This window comes from Magallana gigas, chromosome 4 (genome assembly GCF_963853765.1).
Source record: "Magallana gigas chromosome 4, xbMagGiga1.1, whole genome shotgun sequence".
In the NCBI taxonomy this organism is placed as follows: Eukaryota; Metazoa; Mollusca; class Bivalvia; order Ostreida; family Ostreidae; genus Magallana; species Magallana gigas.
The window spans coordinates 24,513,097-24,536,695 of NC_088856.1; the positions used below are offsets into that span (position 1 = coordinate 24,513,097).

Sequence of the window (23,599 nt, forward strand, 5' to 3'; positions counted from 1 at the left end):
TAATACAATAGTACAAGCAATTGTCGTCCCAGGGAACTTGATTTGATCTCTCTAATGGGTGCGCTACTGTATCATCCGCCACTAGTACAGATGCGATCATATAATTATTTAGTAGAGTTTTGAAAAGTTGTGCATTTTCATAAAGGTGTACATATAAACCCTTTACACCGTGCCGGTATTTTTGGACAGAATTTCCGATTCTTGGAAATAAAAAAAAGGCTTTCTATTGTGGGTATGAAAGTAGCTTGCATTTTTTGTATAAAACGAATTAAAACTTTACTTAAGTTAATTAATTAAATAATGCATTTGAAAGCGGCTTTTAAAAGTAAAAACGAATGCGTGTACTCGTACTTGAACGTCGTTTTACTCGATGGTTTGTCATTTCAAAACTGTATGAACTATAATCAATTTTTTAAATAAGAAATAGAGTAGAAAATATTTTGTAGATGTTATTATAAATCTGTGTTTTTAAAGATACTGCTTATTTTTTTTTAATTTCCCACATGTTAACTCAGTGTAGTATACACCGGATGCTGAACGGTAGTACTTTATTTCGAAAAAAAAAATCATATGTCCAAGAGAAAGGGGGGGGGGGGGGGGGTCCGACCCCCGGACCCCCCCCCCCCCCCCCCTTCTGGATCCGCCAATGCAGGTGGCACTTTATGTGTCAAATTCAATACTTTACATAATTAAAGGCATTCCAATACACAGCCAAAAATCTATGGAAGGGAATTACCGCCAAAATTCTATGTATCTTGCTTTTATTCTTATTATGCTTACTTCTTTATTCTTCAGTACATTTAGACTTGCATGTCACATTATTGTTTTCATATTCATGCTTATCTAATTTAACTTTGATTCTCTTTAATTCTTTATTGCTTGCTTATTTCTATGTTGCAATATTCTCTTCTTATTCGAGTAAATTCTTTCTTCTATCTCTATTACAAACGTGAATTCAAACACGCAAACCATAAGGCACTTTCAATTAAGACGAATACAAGTTGTATGAATTTAATGCAATATGTACTGTAGCTGACACCGTGTCCAGAGAGGTACACTACGTAAAAAAAAGAGGGCCTTTACAGGATACTAATGTGTAAAGAAAACAAATATAATACCGGTAGATACTGATTTGTGACAACACCTCCCCAAACAAAAAAAAGTTCGAAGAACTTTTAAAACAAAAATAAAATTCAAAAATACATAAGCAAAATCTACAAAAGATATATTTACAAACGACTTAGACAGTCGACTCCAACATTATCTGAGCCCTTAATAGATATAATTCGAAATCTATAAGGTTGTAATAATAATGCCCATCGCATCAATCGAGCATTGGATACTTTAGCTTGTGTCAAGTATACTAACGGTTGATGATCTGTTTCTAAAAGAAACTCCCTTCCGTATAGATATCGCCGGAACTTTTGCACTGACCATACTATCGCCAAGCACTCTTTCTCTATCGTGGAGTAGTTGACTTGCCCTTTAGTAAGTTTCTTGCTGGGATACGCGACCGGCTTCTTTACACCAACCTCATACTGAAGTAACACTGCGCCAACTCCCAAATCAGAAGCGTCTGTCTGTAAAATAAACGTTTAATTCAAATTTGGCAATTTCAAAACAGGCGTTACCATAAGCGCCGATTTGAGGGCTGTAAAGGCGTTCTCCTGTGCTTCACCCCACACCACCTTGTTTGATAGGCCCTTCTTGGTAAGATCTGTCAGTGGTGCTGCCACAGCAGAAAAGTTTGGTATGAACTTGCGATAGAATCCTACCAGACCGAGAAAGGAACGTACTTGCTTCTTTGTAGAAGGTCTTGCGAAATTTGATATAGCTGACACTTTGTCCGGAAATGGTCGAAGTTCCTCGTTTCCTGCAATATGCCCAAGACACTCAAGACTTTTATATCCTATGAAACATTTGCTAGGTTTTACGGTAAGGTTCGCAGCACGAAGTCTCTGTAAAAAGTTTTTAATAACACAAACATGCTCTCGAAACGTACGAGTAACAAGAGGCCCATGGGGCCACATCTCTCATCGAAGCAACAATGGGCGTTCAAAAGATATTGTGCCATATGGTCCCTCGGTAGAATAACAAAAAATAAATATTGTAAAGTATTCGAATTTTACACTTATTTTTGCATACACGTAATCTTTGACATTGTACCTTCATGAAATACTATTTTTTTACCAGAATAAGAAAATCCCACGCAAGATATAAAACTAAACATTAGGTAGGGGTACACTGTTAAGTTGTTAACTTCCAATTCCCTATATTTTCGTTCTGCCCCCCCCCCCCCCCCCCCCCGCCCCCACACACACTTTGTAAAGCGATCGAAATATATGAGAGCATATAGGTACATTTTTTTTCATCAACTACTTATTAGTTATTGTATTTTCAAAAACAATATAATAGTTATTGTTTTTTATTTAAAAATTCCTACATGGAATAGCAATAATTACTTTATTCCCGCAACAGAAATGTGTCAGAACTATGGAAACTGTTTTAAAGATGTCGTTTTTATTTACTCGTGTCTGAAAAACTATCAAAATTGATGTAGATTTCACATTATTTATTGTATAAAGAGGGGGCCCCAGAGAGTTGGTATATACAGAATATCATTCTTTTATTTTGTTTGTACAAGTATTTAACATTCATATAGAATTTCTAATGTTCAACCACAATTTCAGATTTCAGCGTCAATCGTAGAATTTTAAGCAAGATACAGAGCTCACAGTTCGCCTAGGTTTGAGTCATATTTTGTTCACATGAGTTTATTACATTCAGCTTAAGATTTTTAACTTGGTATTTCCTATTCAGCATTTAAAATGGAAAAAAAGAATGGCCTAAGATTTTCAATTCTTTTATTCACTCAAGACCAGTTCACTGGTATTTGAAGTTCAAAATCAGTTTATACAAATGTACACAAACACAGTCAAGGATCACATGTACAGTAGGAGTAATATCCTACCAGACCGAGAAAGGAACGTACTTGCTTCTTTGTAGAAGGTCTTGCGAAATTTGATATAGCTGACACTTTGTCCGGAAATGGTCGAAGTTCCTCGTTTCCTGCAATATGCCCAAGACACTCAAGACTTTTATATCCTATGAAACATTTGCTAGGTTTTACGGTAAGATTCGCAGCACGAAGTCTCTGTAAAAAGTTTTTAATAACACAAACATGCTCTCGAAACGTACGAGTAAAAGCAATGACATCGTCAATAAAGTTATCAACACATTGCATCCCTTCCAGAAGTTTTCTCATAAGGCGACTAAAACTAGCAGACGCATTGACTAACCCGAACGGCATCACTGAAAATTGGTACAAACCCATCGGAGTCTGGAACGTTGTGATCTCCTTCGAAGATTGCCCCAATGGTAACTGCCAGTAGCCCTTAGAAAGATCGAATTTAGACACATATCTACAACCTGACAATTGAACAAAAATGTCATCAGCATTAGGGGTTGTGTCAGCATCAAAAACAGTGATTTTATTGATTGCACGAAAGTCAATACAGAATCTGTTAGTCCCGTCCTTCTTCTTCACAATAACTATGGGTGAACAATATGGACTTGACGACGGTTCAATTACGCCTGCTTCTATCATCTTCCGCACTTCTTCACACACGGTATCCCGGGAAACGAAAGGAAGAGGATATGGTTTCGTACGAACTGGTTCATTTGTCGTCAACTTGATGTCGTGGACTCCCAAAGTCGTCACACCAGGAACATCTGATAAAACATCTTCAAAATCGTCACGTAAATATCCCACTTCTGACACCATTTTGTCACGACCGCCGTCGTGACTGTTGACTGTTCAGTCATACACAACAGGATTCGATTTATATTTACAATTTTTATATAAATTAAAACCAAACAAATATACATAATTTATACATAACATGAACAATAAAATGTTTAAGTTTTCTGGTATCCCAAGTCTCCATCACGGGCATGTAGAATACAAGTAGATGCAATCCAGTGAGAAGACGGACGATATAGGTAGATATGGCATGGCGTGAGACAGTGGCGGACATGTATAACCACGGCGATGGACTGCCAGAAACTGGATAGGGACCTGTCATGTAGAAAACGTGGCCACTGTCTGCCAGGTCTGCAATGCGGCAGTTTAAATAAGGTAATCAAACAATAGAAAAGAACTGACCAATACGTACTGTAGCTGACACCGTGTCCAGAGAGGTACACTACGGGTATAAAAAATAGTTACACAGGAACTTTAAGAGGGTCCCTACAGGATACTTATACGTAAAAATATAATACCGGTAGATACTGATTTGTGACACCCCCACACCCCCCCCCACCCCCCATCTTTTGATTTTCATAAAAAGTCATGGTTTGAAATGTTTTACCTAATTTTTTTTAAACTTGTGCAAATTTCCTTGAGTCATTTCTCGCACATATTTGAAAACAATCATCAATATTTCTAAAACTTGTTTTTTATTTGTTTATTGTATGATTTGTACCATTTTAATTAACAAAATGACAGCTGTCCTGCTTGTGATTTCTTGTTTTCATGAAAAAAAGTAAGCTAACAATCATATTAAGTGAATATCTAATCTATTCTGATTTCTAGTCTCCTTCTAACCATGCTAAAACAGTAAGTTACAACCTACAAGTTAAACTTCTGCCTTAAATTAAAATTAAATACAAACACACCCAGGTAGCTGGAGACAGAGTTGATTTCCATGAAAAATGTTCAAATTTGACATGTTTTAATACTATTTTTATGCATATATACCATAGATAGGTAGAAATAGGTTGTTTCTTATTCATTTCAAAAGTAATTATCATAGCAGATGTTATTTCAAAGTCAAATGTACATTTACATATCCTACATGTAATCTTAATGCAGACAATTGGATAGAAGGGGGGGGGGGGGGGATTTTTCAATTATGTAAACACATCTAAATGTCTTTATGAAATAAAAAATAAAGGAAACATAATTGCATACTTCTATTGAAAAACAAATTTTCACAGCAATTATGAATTTCTCTAAACAGCCTTAATTTTGTTTTCATAATTTCTTATCAAACACAAACCACAACATGGCATGATGCTTTCTTCAAGTTCCATTATTGTTCATGCATTATAAGATTTAATTTGAATTACCGGTAAATAGTATGTAGAACACACGGAATATGCATGTGGATAGAGGTGACAGGTTATTCTCAAGAGCTGACCCACAAGAATCAACAGGTACAAGCCATGTGGTGCCATGTGGTAACAAGAGTCTGTTTTGAGCTGAAATAAAAAACAATAATTAGCTGTGTTTACATACATGTACTAGTAATAGCTGTGTTTACATTAACATATGCATAGTATTTCTGGAAAAAATACACTGACCATGCAGTGTAATAAGTATGACATATCCCAATACATGACATAACACTGAGGCAGTACAAGATAAAAAATTTGCATATCAAGTCATAATATAATATTAAAAAATTTTCATAGGTATAGACACTTATCAAATTGAGAGAGAGAGAGAGAGAGAGAGAGAGAGAGAGAGAGAGAGAGAGAGAGAGAGAGAGAGAGAGAGAGAGAGAGAGAGAGAGTTTATTACTTGTAGTGCAACAGTCAATATTTCAATTCGTAAATTACAAAGGAATATTTACCCACCGAACAGCATCAAAGTACATGTATTAGCTTCTGGTATACCATTTTTTAACAGGGTTTTCCAACGGAAAAATCCGGTCATTAAAATGGTGAAAATGGCGGGCGGGTGGGCGGGTGGGTGGGCGGATGCCAAAAGGGTACCCTCATTGTACGGATAACTCCTCCTACAGTTTTCAAGATAGGGAGTTGTTCTTTTGCAGATCAATTGTACATATATCAGAGGTGTGCATATTGCTAGGATTTTGATTTCTGATTATTTATGAAAAAAATACCAGCTTTTGAACTTAGTCATTTTTTGGCAAAATATTGCATATAGGGTACCCTCATTGTACGGATAACTCCTCCTACAGTTTTCAAGATAGGAATTTGTTCTTTTGCAGATTAATTGCACATATATCAGAGGTGTGCATATTACTAGGATTTAGATTTCTGATTATTTATTTAAAAAAATACCAGCTTCTGAACTTAGTCATTTTTTGTCAAAATATTGCATATAGGATACCCTCATTGTACGGATAACTCCTCCTACAATTTTCAAGATAGGAAGTTGTTCTTTTGCAGATTAATTGTTCATATATCAGAGGTGTGCATATTGCTAGGATTTAGATTTCCGATAATTTATGAAAAAAATACCAGCTTTTGAACTTAGTCATTTTTTGGCAAAATATTGCATATATATGGAACGCCAAATTAACATATATTCAAATATTTGTACCTATCTTCAAATAATTGTACCTATCTTCAATTCAATTGTACCTATCTTCAATTCAATTGTACCTATCTTCAATTCAATTGTACCTATCTTCAAATTGAATTAGAGATAGGTACAATTCAATTATACCTATCTTTTATTCATTTGAAGATAGGTACAATTGATTTGAAGATAGGTACAAATGCAATGAATTGAAGATAGGTACAATTGAATTGAACCTATCTTCAATTACTAAAATATTGGCAATAATGAATACTCCCTGTATAGTACGTCATTTCCGTTACGTCACAACTGGCGCGAAAAAAATCTTATAAAATAATTAAAGAGCTTATACTGGTTTTTCAATGCTGAAAACCTAGTGTAAAAGGGATGTCCTAAAGATCTATAAAAAAAAAATCAGAGGTGACATTACTGCTTAACACCTTTATATATTTATAAATAATAAAGATAAAAAAAAGATTGAAGAAAGGTGACTTAGAAATAAAATCGGGATCGGGATGATAAAATAGGCAACATGATTTTGTCAACTTTTCGAAAGATTGAGCCTTAAAAACAAACAAAAACTCATAATAATTGTTACCGCTTTAATAAATAGAGTGATTATCAACTTAATTATACATTCTTTGATAAAATTATGGAAAAAAATAAAGCCAGTTTTTTATTTAGGTATATAGTGACCCTAACTACTAACTCCGTCACTTCAAGGGAGCGTTCATTATTTTCAACAATACACAAAACGAATTGAACCTAGGTATAATTGAATTGTACCTATCTTCAAATCCTTTGTAGATATGTCTGAATTGAACCTATCTTCAAATCAATTGTACCTATCTTTAAATGAATTTTACCTATCTTCAAATGAATTAGAGATAGGTATAATTCAATTGAACCTATCTTTAATTGAATTGAAGATAGGTATAATTCATTTGTACCTGGGTATAATTCATCTGTACCTAGGTGTAATTATTTAGAGATAGGTATAATTATTTACACCTATCTTCAATTCAATTGTACCTATCTTCAAATAAGTGTACCTATCTTTAATTCAATTGTACCTATCTTCAAATGATTTGAAGATAGGTACAATTAATTGAAGATAGGTACAATTATTTGAAGATAGGTACAAATATTTGAATATATGTTAATTTGGCGTTCCATACATATAGGGTACCCTCATTGTACGGATAACTCCTCATACAGTTTTCAAGATAGGAAGTTTTTCTTTTGCAGATTATGGTACATATATCAGAGGTGTGCATATTGCTAGGATTTTGATTTCTGATTATTTATGAAAAAAATACCAGCTTTTGAACTTAGTCATTTTTGGCAAAAAATTGCATATAGGGTACCCTTTCACCTTATCCATTTTACTGGATACGGGTTGACATGGATACAGTTCACATAAAAGAAAACCCGGTTTGCTGTCACATTGACAGCTTTTCACTTGTTATCAATTCTACTGGTTTTCTATTTTGCAAATAAATTTAGCGAGGGTTTTTGTTTCTATTCTTATAAATTACATGTTTTAAAAACAATACTATGTGTAATAAGCATAAAACATGTATGAGTAAACTTAATGAAGAATTGTCAATAGATTATTTTTCACAGAATGTGGTACATTACATGTATGTCAATCTTTATAAAACTAGTGTATATTTCGTGCGCCATAAGTTGCAAGTTTTTTGTAAATATCATTTACTTGCATGGAAGTGTATATGGTCTAACCCAAATTTTCTTCATAAAGCTAAAGCTGTGTGTACCACTATTACTTATTAGGTTACTAACCTAATAAGTGTTTTGTTTTCCCGAGGACTATCAAGCGACATATTTATTTACAAATAGCGATGATCTACGCAAAGCCATGTACAAGATGCCTAACATTTCGTCCAATTTAACTCATTTAAACTCTTTAAAATTTTCAATCTCACCTTTCAAATACTCTTTCAAAATCTTTGCTTCACTCATGTTTACCTACGGTACAATGTTTTGTTGCTATTCAATTTTAAATGTTTTCTCCCTTTCCCCAGCAGAGATTTGAGCAAATTTCGACGCTGCTATTTTGTTCTGCTCCAGACAAAACAATGTGACGTCAATATTCTAAGGGCAACTACTCTAATTTTAAAGAATTTCAAAGGGCAACTACTCCAAATACTTTAAGAAGTTTATGTATTATTAAATACTGTGAAATGTCGAAATGAGTAAGCGAAGCGTCGGCCAATGACGGCCATATTGCCTATTATTATGCCTTCTGTCAGTTTGTCACGATATATCCAATACTCATCTATTTTCGCATAGTACTAAAGGATTTATATAGCGTAAGCATACTATGCCGAAATAGAGCACGGCAAATGTTTTCAACGAAAATCTTTCAGTCGCCGACAGCGGGATTCGAACTCACGATGCTAAAATCATTCGTGCTTGAAGCCCAACGCGTTACCGCTACGCTATATTAGCCGTTATTATAAACTCTGGTATTTATAGATATAAAACGTAGATATATACGACTGACATCAAGCAATTACGATTATTCATTTTTCCAAAAACACTTCATTATTGACGGTAATTTTAAAGTTAAAGTTTCTTATAAACTTTTGAACAAATTGTTTGAACATTTTTCAAAGAAATTTTACATGAGAATCACAAAAACGCTTTTTTAAATGACGCTTGATAAAGAATGTACAAGAAAAAAATTCAATGAGATTTCGTCTGCTAAACATTTCGAGTTTTCTCGGTAAGGCCAAGCGAGACGTTTTCTTGAAAAGAACATAAACCTTTGTTGACTTTTCATTGTACAACAACTTGTTGATTAAATAAACAATCAAATCAATTGATTAATTTGAAGAAAAAAACTAAAAAGCTAGCTTTTCCAGTGATAATTTATAGGGACTTTTCAACACTCGAACGCCACAGCTACTTAAATATAGCAAAGCACGTCAGTATATTCAACAGTCGGCATAATAATAACAATAGTGTTGTGTTGTGCATGTTCTATGCCTAAATAGTAGTCAGGGTTTGATACATAGTGCACTCGCCTCCGGCTCGTGCACTATGTATCAAACCCTGACTACTATTTAGGCATAGAACATGCACAACACAACACTATTATATAAATATTATTTCTCACCGAACAAATATAGAGATATATGAGGCAATCACGTGCTATGTTTAAACCAATGAAAGTGTGACCTTTCAGTCCAAGGGAAAACAAATATGTTTTGTCACATGTATACATTTTAAAACAATACCCAAATTCCAACATTTGAAATAAACCCAACTCATTCTCTGATAAATTCATTCTGTTTTGTGCGTGCATAATTATATTATTCGTCTGCTGCAACAGCAGCCAATCAGCGGTAAGCTGAATCCACTAATAAGAAAGTTTGTGGTTTAGGAGCGGGTAAATTGTTTTTGCGACGATGTCAAGAAAACCACACCAAATAATATCATGAAACATAAATATTCACATAAATGTATTATGTTGTAAAGCAAAGGTTTTTAACACTTATTGCATCTTGCAAAACATGTGATGACCCTTAATCATCTGTCATATATCTGATATATATGTACAAGATGGGAGAAATGATGATGGAACAAACTGGGAATCGAACCTGGCCCTCTGAATCTCTAGTCAAGTGCTCTACCAACTGAGCTATATGTATCTGGCACCGGTATTCAAACCAGTCTGACCGTCACATTCCTCCCCCCTTGCAGGAGTTAACCTGTCAGTTCGAGGGGTTGGTCACAACACCAATATTGTAACAGGATCGATGGGAGAAATAATGAAGGACCAAACCGGGATTTGAACCTGGGCCCCCTGATGCTTCAGTCAGGTGCTCTACCAACTGAGCTATCTGGCACTGGTATTCAAACCGGTCTGACCGTCACATATATAAAGAATTAATTTAAACAATGTTGTTCAATAAAAAATAACACTCGCAACCTTCAGTTTTTGTCTGTAATTAATCAATATTGGCGTGCGATCAGTTCTCGCCGAGCACCAGTGCATTGTTATGTCATTTATCAACACATAAAATTATATACGAAAATATGATGTAACAATGCACCAGCGAGAAATGGTCCTTGGCGAGAACTGCTCGCACGCCAGTACTGCAAGAAGTCAGATTAAAAAAAGAGAATATAAAAATTACATTTAAAACATTAACAAGGAAAATTTAAGTACACATCGTAACTGCTAAACAAGAAAAATTATGTGAACTGGTAGAGTGGTACGCATAGTTCTAACTTGTAACCTACATGTACAAGTACATGTATTGTACCGGGTACCCGTTGGTCTGCTAAACCTCTCTAATGATACAATGATCGGCATCATAAAGATATTAAAGTCATGTTTTAACTCTGAAGTCTGAAGTATACAATTGTATTTACTTGAAGTTATGTCTACAGGGTATTCATGACTATACATTTAGAGTCTTCCGCACAAGAATATATGATATGTTTCTTATTAGACCCTGATTTGAATTATGAGTTGAAAATTTACAATCTGTTATTTTTTTAAATTGATAAATTCAGTCATCCTTTCCAGTCTCACATGAACCTTGAGCGAGTCTAAACATCCAGTAAACATGTAAAAATTACACGTTAGTAAACAAACACTCACACCATAACAAAAACATCTAACTCTGTAATTCTTATAAAATTCTTAACAGAATAATACAGGGACAGTCCAAGTCGTTCTTAGGTTACGGGTTTAGTCCGGGAAGGGCAGCTCTACTACGTCTGATCCACGAGACACGCCCTGCACAATCCAGATGGCGACGGCATCTCCCGTGCGTCTGTCACCCTAGTCTGGACACCAGAAGGGAGATACTAGTACTCCAAGTTTGGTGCTGCTCCTAAAGGCTGTCCTCTTCCAACTGACTTCCAACTAGCAAGGGAGTTCCTAGTTGCAGGAACATGGACATCCTCAACCGCTGTCTCAAGACTGCTTACTGGTATTTTCAGCTTGGCTGTACTGGCAGTCCGAGCTGCCATGACAAACAGATCATCCGAGACGCCCACCCTGGGTTGGGGGCCAAGAGTCTCCCACTATGTCATCCTTGACCTTGGCCTCAGGGCACTTGGATTCCGTAGGAACCACCTTGCTGCTCAGCACTTTCAGCCGACAATTACTGACCACTGGAGTAACTTCCTCTTCAGGGACATCAGGATCTGTGGAGAAGGATTTCAGCAACTTGGTCTTCTGTGTCGCATCCTATACGCCTACCACGCTTCCTCCTGCGCCTTATGTTGGGACAAGGAGCGTCTTTGTCCACAACACATAAGTAATCTGCAGGGTGCTTCCTGAAACTGGTCTTCTCATCCTGGGTAAGTAAGCTCACAGTGCGAAGCTGCCCGCTGGGCGCTTGACTGCAAGTCTTGGTCTCTTCATTTGCAACTCCTTGACAGGCACCACGGCTACGCAGGGGTGATCTACAACCTCTCCAGCGCTTACTTCCGTCTTCCGTCTAAGGACAGCAGGACATTCTTTACGGAAATGCCCAGTCTTTCCGCATCTGAAACACTGACCTGTTCTTAGGCCAGGTTGCCATCTAGGGAAAGAAGTCGTCGGGATCCCAAGCCGGACCGAATCGAGAACTTCCTTTAGCGTCTTCTCAAGATGCTGCACTCAGCTTATCAACTCCCGTATCTGACTCTCGGCTTTCCCATCTCTTTTACTCGACTCCTCATCTACAACCAAACGCCTCACTGTATTGTACCTATTGCATGGGGGTCTGCCCCGTCGGGAATGCCGGTAGAACTGCATCCGGTCTACAGCCTCATCAACAGTCATGGGCTAGCCATCCAGGGCATACAGGCCTGCCTCCCGGTCCTCTACCTCGTAACACAGGCGGGGTATAGCCTGAGAGTGAACATCCGGTAGCTGGGGGAAGGCACGAGTAGCCAACGTCAGTACTCGGTCTGACCACTGCCTCAGGGACTCACCGCTGTTTTGGACTGCAGGCTGGAAGTTGAGCTGGTGGGCCAAATCAGGTGCTGCTGAGCCAAAGCGCTTGTCAAACTTCCTCAAGATGTCGGCGAAGCGCAAATCAGGGCTGGTCTCCAGTAACAGAGTGTAGTACTCACTAGCGGTTCCTTCCAAGAAGAAGCAGAACTGGTCGTGTTGCTCAGTCTCTGTCCAGCGCTGGCGTCGTGACAATCTAACAAACTTGTGCAGGAATAGCTTCCAGCTGGATCTCCAATCAAAATGCAGATCCTTATACCTCGGCCTACTCCAGGTTGTCGGATTGTGGTAGCTGGTTGGCGGTGCAACAAACTCTTGGAGGTTGTAGCGCGCTGCAGGGGTCTGCATATCTCCAGGTAAACCATAGGCTGCTGCTGGTCTCCACGAGTATTCCGGGGGATGGATATACGCTGCAGGTATCCGCGCGTAATCTGAGGGACATTGAGACGCTGCGGGAATCCGCGCGTGACTTACATTAAAAGGTCTTTCAGTGGTGGGGGGCTCATATGCACGTGCCATTCTCCCACCTCCTTCACCTCCAAAATGACAAGGTTGGGAGGGGACCTCAAGTACTGATACAGGATAACTACTATAGGCCGATGATCCGAGCATCCGCCCATAACAAACGGGTCTGGTGAATACCGATCATCTCGATGGCCACCACTGAGCTGAGACTGTGCATCTGGGACAGTGGGGTTCTGGGTGGGTGGAATCTGGGGCTTTAAATCAACTGCCTGAACTGGTCTATCATACTGCTGCCCCTGACCTACATCCATAGACTCTGGTGTAACCCCTTGCGAATAGACAGGTTGGCTATCTGAGGACTTGCATCCGGGCCATGCAGGGCCGGTGGGCATTGGATTACTGGGGGATGAATCCTGGGTAGTAAGGGGGTCAAAATCCAACAAATTTGGGGTTTGCCCCTGAGGCTCAGGTGGGCATAAAGTAGTATCCCTGACAGTAGGTGTTTCCTCAGGGTTAAGGGCCACATGGGAACATTGTGACATGGGGACCCCTAAATAGTCACTAGGTGGAACAAAGTCCCTAACACCAACTGGCGAACTTAAACCCTTGGCCGATAAACGAACTGGATCTATAGTTTCACCCCTCCCCCTCTCAAATCTGTCAGGAGACTCAATCCAAACATGAAGAAGACCTATGTAATATCTGTGGGGTGCTCTCTCAACACAGCCTTCTCTAACAATGCCCTGTAGTGTCCAAGTATGTGGGCTGCCTAACAATACTTACGGGATCTGGCCCGTACACACAGCCGAGCCTAATACCCCGTGACAACTCATCCCTACCATGAGCCATAGACATAAATCGGGGCGATCTCTCATCCAACCCCAAAGCAAACAGAGCCTCTTCAAATGACATGATGATAAATCAAAGCAAGTAGCACAAACAAAGCTAAAACTGACTCAATGTTTACAAAAACTAACAGGAAAGCTGACCACGCGAGGGCCCCCAAAAATGGCGGCCTCAACGCGTTTTACGCAAACTCCCTAAACAAAATGATACAGGCTTACTCTACGGGAAAAAAATTCTCGGAATAAATGGCAAGTTCAGGGCCTCGAGTTGGGCGCCAATATAGTATTTCTCAGTCACTATCACTGATGATATCCGTGGGTTGCTGCTGGACTTGCCTGTCGCCGCGTCTAGCACATGTCCTACGTCTTCACTCGCTGGCTGCATGCGGTAGAATCCTCGCTCGTGCAGATTCCCCGCGTGGTGACGTCACGGGCTAATAGATAGCCCGTACGGGTAACGAGTCCACAAACACTACAATATCCTCCTTAAACAAATATGTAGTATTGTTCCCTGTGCATGTTCATATGTTTCACAGTAAATTGAAAATACATGTGTACACCGAAAGAATACACAACTTCTCTTTTCTACAATGCCGTTCGTTACGATTTACATTCGGCGCGCGCGGGGGTTACAAACAGGGGGGGGGGGCGACAAATAGTTGCACATAGAACGTTTAAAATAAGTAGTTGTGTGTGTTCATTAAATTCATAAATGATATAGATGAAAAAAAATGAAATGGAATCACAACAATTTATCTAAGACGCAACACAATTTAATGCAGTAAATGCCTGGGCCTTAAAACGGCATTTGTTCGCTTGTGTGTCTATGTAGACATATAAACTCGTTCGTGTACGATTCTCACATATTTGTTTTATGAAATTTGAAAAAAAAATATAGCACAGAACTTGTTTAATTTGATACCAAATGACAATATTTAATATAATAAAATTAATTGAATTATTTTTTTTTATAAAATGAAAACGATTTTAGCTATCAGAAAAAAAGTGTATGAACTGCTGACCCCTAATTATAGTGGCCAGCCCTTTTTCTTAATTTTAAATGAAAGCTCTCGTTATTCTAAACAACTTTTGTTCTATATGTTTTAACAAAATATTTTTAGTTTAGAGGTTATTATACAAAAAGCAACACAATTTCAGACCCCAAAAAACCTTATACTTTACCGGCAAATAGCTCACAAACTAAAAAAGATTTTGCCAAAATGTTCATGCCAGCAAAACTATAAAATGTTACCTACAATTTTGCTAAATTTCATGCATCTATCTTGTGTAGTTCCCGATATCAACTCTGGACAAAAGACCCCCCATTTTTAGCTCACCTGAGCTGAAAGCTCAAATGAGCTATTCAGCTGATCACATTTTGTCCGTCGACCATTTGTCCGTCCGTCTGTCTGACCGTCTGTAAACTTTTCACATTTTGAACTTCTTCTCTAAAACCACTTAACCAAGTTCAACCAAATTTGGCTCAAAGCATTCTTATGGGAAGGCAAATATAAATTGCAAAAATGAAAGACAGATCTTCATTCAAAACAGAGAAAACATCGAAACTGTAAAAAAAGGGGGGTGCATTTTTAAAAATTTTCTCAAGACCTACTGAGTTAAATTCAATGTTATTTAGCATAAGTAATCCTTATGGAAAGGAAAATATAAATTGCAAAAATTATGGGCCAATTCTGTTTCAAATCTGAGTTATTACGAAAATAATAAGAAAGAAAAGGCGTGTTTCAAGCAAGTTATAGCATCCATGAGTCTTGGTAATATGGGTAGGCATGACAGGGCCAGGGCTGTCACATTAAAATTCATCATTGTATATATTTAGTTTCGTATTTTAACTTTACCACATATCCCGTGGTGAGCCCCTTAGTGTTTTAGTCATACGTATTTGTAAATACCCATATTGAACCTCAGTTCACCGGGCCTTAAACCCGCCAGTCCGTGCAGTATCAGTTTGGACGCGGCAGTCCAGAGGGAAGGACGTTCTTATACTTCTCTCGTGCATACCATCCAGTCACTATGTATTTTGTTAATTGAAATAGCTGTGTGCTAACTCTGAAGTGAACCTGGTACTGGCTTTTTCTGAGGTGAGGTTTATTAATTGTCAATTTTATCGTCATTTCGTTCATTACTGTTCTAAAACACCCAGTCATGATATTCCAATCGTTTTATGCTTATTTGTTACGTTTGAATTTAAATGTCTATGTTTAGATACACATGTTTGAATCTATTATAAGTATGGCGGACTATTATAGTCATATTCCTTTTGTAGTCATGAGTAGTATTATGCAACACTGCATTTAAGTAATGAGTTAGAATTTTGTGAGTGTAAAAGCTAACATGCTTTATAGTAAGTCTTCTGTAAGACTGTATATCAGTATTTTGTGTGTAATAAGCGTCTATGCTAAGAGTGTCATTCGTGACCGTATAGCCTGTAAGTAAAGTATGGTGCGTATTGGTGTAAAAGCCACAGTTGCTTTTGTTATGTACTTAATGTGTTTGTGTACTATGTTGGCGCAGGTTCCTTGTTCCATCTATTGTGTAAACCAATTTCATCGATGGTGGCCGAATATTGGTGACGTCTTGTGTAGACCAAGTGGCCAGTAGAGAACATTGTCCATTGGAGGACCTCACCAGTCCATTCTTGTTAAGACCAAGTGACAATAGACAACAGTGGAGGACCTTACCAGTTCCCATACTAGGACAATTACTTTCTACATGTATTGATTCAAACTATATTAAATATGTAAAAACAATGTAAAATATTGTCTTAGTCTTTGTCTTACAGTAAATATAAATTGTAATTAATTCCGCTCGAAAATCTGTGACATGGGCAAAACAAAAGATTGACAGTTATTAATCTGCCAATCTCATTAAAATTTCAAGATATTTACTGACCAGTATATTTGTATTCGCTGTAAATATTGCTGCGAAATAATGCGTAATTGGAATTGACGATTGCCGATCTGCCCCGGCTTTTATTTTGCCCCGGCCCGGGTTTGCTTACCCATTTTACCTTGACTCGTATTCCATAATTCTAAAACGAGGTTCTTTGTTTAAAGCAGCCATGACACTATATTATAAACGGGTCGATCTGACATGATGAATTTGTTTGTTGTGCAACAGTTCGTGTACGAAGGGAATCTTTGAAACATGCAATATACATTGGTGCCGATTTTGTGAAGTAAATTGAGGCTAAATATTTCAATGCGTTGACAGTTTTCACATATGACGGTGGTGTTAGCATGTTGTGATTTTCGTTTCGTTTTCATTTATGCTTTGCGTTAACCTGGGAACTGTCGCTTGTATTTCCTGATTTTTACGTATCAAATCAAACAGAGACTTCGGTAAATCAAACAGTTTACTGTTTACCTGCGCAAATTAAGCAACATCTGATGTATTAAGAAAGAACTAAAATGCAATTCAATCAGGCTATCGGTAATTCGGTATCATCTTTTGCGTAATGGTAGAATAATGCAATATGATGTTTTGTTGAGATGCTCGGCATTTTCTCGAGTTTATTCATGCAGTTTAAATAGCGTTTAATATCGCCGACGGAAATATGTAGGTATATATACATGTATATGATTCATTTTGAAAAATAAATTGTGTTCCTTATTTGTTATAGTGCATGTTTCTTGTGTTTAATTGTTTACAATTTCTATTTACTTACCATATTTGAGTGTTAAGCTTCGATTTATAAGCAAGATACAGATTTGCTCACAATTCTATATTTGTACACAGATCTGAGGCCATTCATTTTTTCCCATTTTAAATGCCGAATAGGAAATACCAAGTTAAAAATCTTAAGCTGAATGTAATAAACTCATGTGAACAAAATATGACTCAAACGTAGCAAAATTTTGAGCTCATCTTGCTTATAATTCTACGATTGACGCTCTTTTGGTTGATCATTAGAAATTCTATAGGAGTTAGAGTATGTTAAATACTTGTACACAAAAAAATTAAAGAATGATATGCTGTATATAACTTCTCTCTGGGGCCCCCTCTTTATACAATGAATAATGTGGAATCATTTAAATTCGTGGGGGCCAATTTACGTGGATTGTGAATTTTTTGTTCATTCAAGGGGATGTAATTTCGTGGATGCGTCGGTTACTGTTTCAGTAACAAAGATAACTCTTTCTAAATTTGTTTTCGTTGAGGATTTAAATTCGTGAGAGAGGACTACCCACGAATACCACGAAAATTGAGCCACCACGAATATTAATGATTCCACAGTAATGTGAAATGTGAGTAAATAAAAACGACATTGTTAAAACAGTTTCCATAGTTCCGACACATTTCTGTTGCGGGGATAAAAGAATTATCGCTATTCCTAAGAAAATATCACAGCGGAAAATTATCCTGGTTTGTAGCCATTTGTTATTTTTGAATAAAAATGAAAATAATGGGTGGGCCATAGTAAATTAGAGTGATGTTCCTGTCAATACGGTAAAATTGATTTTTATGGCTCTTTAACATGTCACGTGACAACTTTTTTCATTCCAGTGTATTCATCAATCAAGTGTGAGTAAAATTATAAAAGTCACGAATTTACGCGAGGTAAACAACAGTCATTTAATCATAATGGAGAAGACAAATTAAATTGTTGAATATTTTTAATTTGAGAAATTGAGCGCATTGAGGTGCAATTTTCTTCTTCACATATATACATGTAGGATTTTTTGATAAAATACAATAACTATTATATTTAAAAAAAAAAATACAATAACTAGTAAGTAGTTGAGGAAGAAAATGTACCTATATGCTCTCATATATTTTGATCGCTTTATTAAGTGAGGGGGGGGGGGGCACAACGAAAATACAGGGAATTAGAAGTTATATAACAGTGTACCCCTACCAAATATTTAGTTCTATATCTTATATGCTATCTATTATATTTTCTTATTCTGTGTAAAAACAGTATTTCATGAAGGAACAATGTCAAAGATAACGTGTATGCAAAGTAAGTGTAAAATTCGAATACTTTACAATATTTATTTTTTTGTTATTCTACCGATGGCCATATGACACAATATCTTTTGAACGCCCATTGTTGCTCAGGTGAGCGATGTGGCCTCATGGGCCTCTTGTTCAATTAAAGGGCAATAACTCATAACCGGAAGTAAATTTTTAAAAAATTTGAAAAATCAGTTTTTAGACCTTAATATTATCTACATACCCTGAATTAGTTTCATAAGAATCAGACAAACAATGTTTGAGAAATGGCCGACACAAAATTCGCGGGAAAAAAATAAGAAGAAGAAGAAACAGTAGAATAATAGAAGGGTTTTCCGTTGAAAACGGAAACCCTAATAAATTAATACAAAAATGACCAGCCAAGTTTATTGGGGAAAAATTTATTTAACGTTTGATAAAAATCCCCGACAAAAAAAAAATTACTAGTAAAGCACACATCAACATTTTTATTTATGTTTGATATATACCATGCCACACTTACATAAAATATAAACATTCCCTTTTCATTTCGTGAAATATAATATCAACGTAATCAGTAAACAAGCAGACAAAGTGAATGCACCTAAAAACAAAATCGTCAACCAAGTGCTTCTGTAACACTATAACTCAAAAAATTAAATTATAAACTGTATATCAAAAGGATGTTCAATAGATAACAATAAATTCTTGTGTATAAAGTATTTGAATTTATATTAAACAAGAGGCCAATTGGCCTTAACGGTCACCTGGGTAGCATATAACCCATACACAAACTTGTCGAGGAGACTCATATATGCATTTAATTAGTTTTCATTCTGGAGTAGAAAATTTATAAATCTGTAATGACGACCACGTCCCTGCCTGAAATCTTTCAAAAAAGAACTATGAAACCTATAATTTTGGTGAAAACCTTAAATATCTGGTCTACAAAATCATGAATTCAGTTTTCATTTCAGGTGTGTGGGAATAAAGAAAATAATTTTTAAATATTATATGCATTTCTCCTATACATCCATTTTGGCCCTGCCCTAGAGTCAAAACCCATACTCCAGGGGACATGAAATTTAAAATTTTAGTAGAGGAATTCCTGGTAAACCTGATTGTGAGAATAGAAAAGATTTTTAAACAATATATGCATTAACACTATATTGCCCCCACCCCACATGTCCTGAACCCCTGACCCAGGGGCCATGACTTTCACAATTTTGGTAGAGGAGTTAGTCATTCCTTACATCCTCCTATTTTGCATCCTTCTTCTTCGTTTAAGACTTCTGGATATAAACTCTGCTACTCCAGCGATTATAACGACAATGAGGGCTGTTATAACACCTCCCACAATTCCATACACCAGTGCATCTGAACTCTCTTCGTCTGAAAATAAAAACATCAACAAATTAATTTGTATCAGCCTGCTCAGTTATTGTACAATTATGATGTGTGCAACACCATTGATTTTTAAGGAAACCAAACTTACATTTGTACACCTTTTCAGCTGTGACACGGAGTTTGAAGTTGGCTTTAAAGCGTTCATTTTCATTTAAAAACTCAAAGTCAATGTGAAGATATTTATTTTGTCCATTACAAAACTTTGTTACATTATTGTTTAGGCAATCTATAGTCTGAAAAAAGAAAAGAAAATATGAATCAAAACATGTTTCACGTGATAAAAAATCCAGGCTAAAAATAAGAAGAGGCCAATGTGCCACATATTTCACCTTAATACTAGTAACAGATTAAAAGTTTATGAATCTCCACTGAAAAGGTTCTTTCATATGAAAGATACTTAACTATTATCATCCAAAGATGATTTCGTTAACTCAGGTAAGCCAATGAGATTCTTCAGATACATCAACCAAATTTATTCAGATACATAAACCAACTAAATCTCTAATTCTTCTGTCATACTATTAGACACTAATCTACATTCACACTGTTGTCAATGTTTACTATCAAATGCAATAAACAGGGTGAGGACAAATGTATTGCATTACGTCATTCAAGGATTGACGGTCGTGTAATGAAAATGAAATGTATATCACTGCCATAAAACATATCCATGAATCAAAAAAATATGTGTGCAAGTAATATAATTTCACACAATACCTGAAAAGTTTTAGCGGACACATTTTCAGTAAAGTTAAGTTGCACAGCACAACCTGGGTCGTTGAAGTATATTGGTGTTACACACACTTTATATTCATCCCTGAGGCTTTCACCCTTCCCAGAACCTTTGAAGCCTATGTTTGCACAGATATATTTGAGAGCCCTTCCTTTATATGTGACATCAAATTGTCGAGTTTCATTGACATCTCCATGATAATGGCGCTCGAATAATCTTGAAGACTTAGTACAGTTCCTCCCAAATTCATCTAGTATTTATGAAAAAAGAGAGAAATATTTATCAATGGCTTTGTTAGGATAGTTTAGAAATCAGAGATAAATCATTCAAGAGTTATTTGATATGTATATGGTACTAGATGAAAACAGATATGATTTTCAATTTTATCTTTTATCCATTATAAAACTCTTTATTTTGTTGCAACTATTTTCTAGCTAAAGGTATTAATAATAATTTTCATTGTTTTCTTTTTTATGCATTCAATTTCAGTAAAAGTAAAAAAAAAATTATTGCGATAATGTTGTATCGCAATGATTTTTTTCGCAGCAATTCATGGTTCCCAAATTTATCTTGGATTCATTTTAAATTTAAAAAAAATGTTTAGTTGATTCAATATATTTAAATTGAGTGTACATATTAACGTAGAGCAAGTGGTCTTAACTTGGCTACTGTCTGTCAAATTATTCAATCATAATTAAATACATTTTATGACATTCTCAATAATTTAAAAATATAATGCTACAACACAATAATAATAATGCCTATTTATTAATATGATGCAGTTGAAATGTCATAACATATTATTTTAATATCTCAAAAGAACAACACAAAGATATTCATTTTATATGCCAACTTTTTGTTTAATGTCTAAGTGAAAAATCATAGATTTGTTACTTTTGTAAAGATTCTAAATAAGCTATGAGAGTTGCCGTACATTATGAAAATAAAATAGATGCAACATATTTTGATAATTTCAGAGTTGAGTTAGTTGTGGGGTTAGGGAAAGACACTTCCGTGTAATGATTAAAGTTTCGTTGGATATTGGGTGATATAAGTTAATATATAAATAGTACAGCTGTATTATTATAAAAATATACGGTATATTAAGGCAAAGAAAGATCAAATTAGTTTGACAAAGAAATAAACATTATGTTCAGGTGAGCAATGAGGCCCATGGGCCTAGCTCTTATTTTCAACAACTCACAAGACACAGTTTCCACTGCCTCCACTGGATGCACATACATGTACAAACAAATCACAGAGGATAGTAACACCCAACCAGCACATCTTTTGGGGCTTCCAACAGTCATCACTATATATAATGTCCCGCTACTTATTCCAAATCTTCTAGCTTTCTTCAATCACACATATTCTGCAATATCAAATATTTAAAAACGTGTATACATTAACAACTGATTAATGCAACGAATTAATTATATATTCCAATTTGATTTAAATAGGCCACAAATCCTCAAACTATTTTCCCGTCCCGAACAAAAATGAAAATAAGCACCAGACGATTTACTTAACCTCAGGATGACCTCGCAAGGAGAGACAACTCCGGGCGATGTCGAAGTCGTTACTGAATAATGCACCTACTTCCAAGGTCAATATTAATTATTCCACTATAATGAACACAATGTCCGATGTGGATCAGAGTTATCTTTCTTGGGGGGATTCAAAACGGCCAATTTTAAATAAAAATTATACAAGTAGACCCCCCCCCCAATAAAAATTCCGGGGGAAAAAGGGGGGGGGGGGGGGTTGGTGGCGGTAACTTTTACCTTCGCTTGCTTCGCTCGTACATGTAATATAGAGTTTCCAGTTACCTGTGTTATGTCTGTTTAATAATTATTTGATATCTACTACAATTCTATACCTTCTTTGCTTGTTAGTGAATGAAAAAAAAAAATCCTTGGGTTAAACTCAACTGTATTTAATCGATATACTGCTCAAGATAGTAAAGGTCCGTTAGCGGCAACGCATACATCACCGGCGGAGAATAATGACCAGGTAAGTATAATATCCTTATGATCTTAAACACATTGAAAATTTATTTACAAATTACCAAATATAAAGGCCCCTATATAAAATTTTTTATACTATTTTCAGTTAATTTTCACAGGCCATGTAACAGCAGAGTGACCAGGTGGCCTTTTATGTGTCAAATTCGATACTTTACATAAAAAAAGATATTCCAATACACAGTCAAAAAAACCCCCCAGAAAATCTATGGGAATTTGTCGTTGCAAACGACATGAAAAGTACTCGGATGATTACGTTGAAAAATGTTACCTGGTGTGTTTCTTTGCACGTCTTCCCTTTCCTTATCATTAATTGTGATGCTGTTCCTAATCTAAGGTTTCTTTATATAGTTATAACTTCTTGATGTATTGCCCTTCTCCATGTAGTTGTTTAAATGTCTTTCTCTCTTTCGTTCTCTCTCTCTGTGTTTAACGATCCTATTGTACCCGAGTTATTTAGATTGTAGTATTTAACCATTTTGATAAATTCGTAAAAACCTTTTTATGAGTACATGTATATGTGTCGTTAGAGAATGCAAGAGGGGGATTCGGTGAGACCCATTTAAACAATTCAAACTCTTATTATATTATATTCACGTACCAAATTTCTTCAAAATAGGCCTCAGACACCCCCCTCCACCCGGCAAGCAAAATTATCCCTCGCTCATCCTCGAGAAAATACCTCTGGATCCGCTAAGTCAGTGGGCTATCTTATTAAAAGGGTACTCATATTTTTCGGGCCATAAAAGGGTAAAATGACACTCGATCGGTTTGGTTCCAGGAAACTCAATTAGGGAATGGCAGACATGTAGCATCGGGAGAAGGCAGTTTTTTTCCTTTTCTCGCAACAAACATTTTTGA

At 36.3% G+C, this 23,599-nt stretch overlaps 2 protein-coding genes across 2 annotated transcripts in view; both read right to left on the reverse strand.

The window, feature by feature from the left end:
* The window catches only part of LOC105345323 (4-hydroxybenzoate polyprenyltransferase, mitochondrial), a 281,500-nt gene that overhangs the window by 226,407 nt on the left and 31,494 nt on the right, over window positions 1–23,599 (reverse strand). The window lies entirely within an intron of this gene.
* Window positions 19,703–22,364, reverse strand: LOC105348885 (uncharacterized). Its single transcript, XM_034451252.2, has 4 exons — window positions 21,919–22,364; window positions 20,699–20,964; window positions 20,070–20,214; window positions 19,703–19,966 (listed from the first exon to the last, which is right to left on the reverse strand). The coding sequence occupies exons 1-4, from the start codon at window positions 22,022–22,024 to the stop codon at window positions 19,824–19,826; spliced, it is 660 nt and encodes a 219-aa protein (XP_034307143.2). The 5' UTR covers window positions 22,025–22,364; the 3' UTR covers window positions 19,703–19,823.

Excerpts from the sequence above, each read along its gene's own strand:
- LOC105348885 (XM_034451252.2), bottom strand. The coding sequence starts at position 22,024 with ATGACTGTTGGAAGCCCCAAAAGATGTGCTGGTTGGGTGTTACTATCC. Across the intron at positions 20,215-20,698 it reads TGTCCGCTAAAACTTTTCAG|ACTATAGATTGCCTAAACAA; the intron begins GTATTGTGTGAA and ends TTCTTTTTTCAG. Across the intron at positions 19,967-20,069 it reads AGCTGAAAAGGTGTACAAAT|ACGAAGAGAGTTCAGATGCA; the intron begins GTAAGTTTGGTT and ends TTTTATTTTCAG.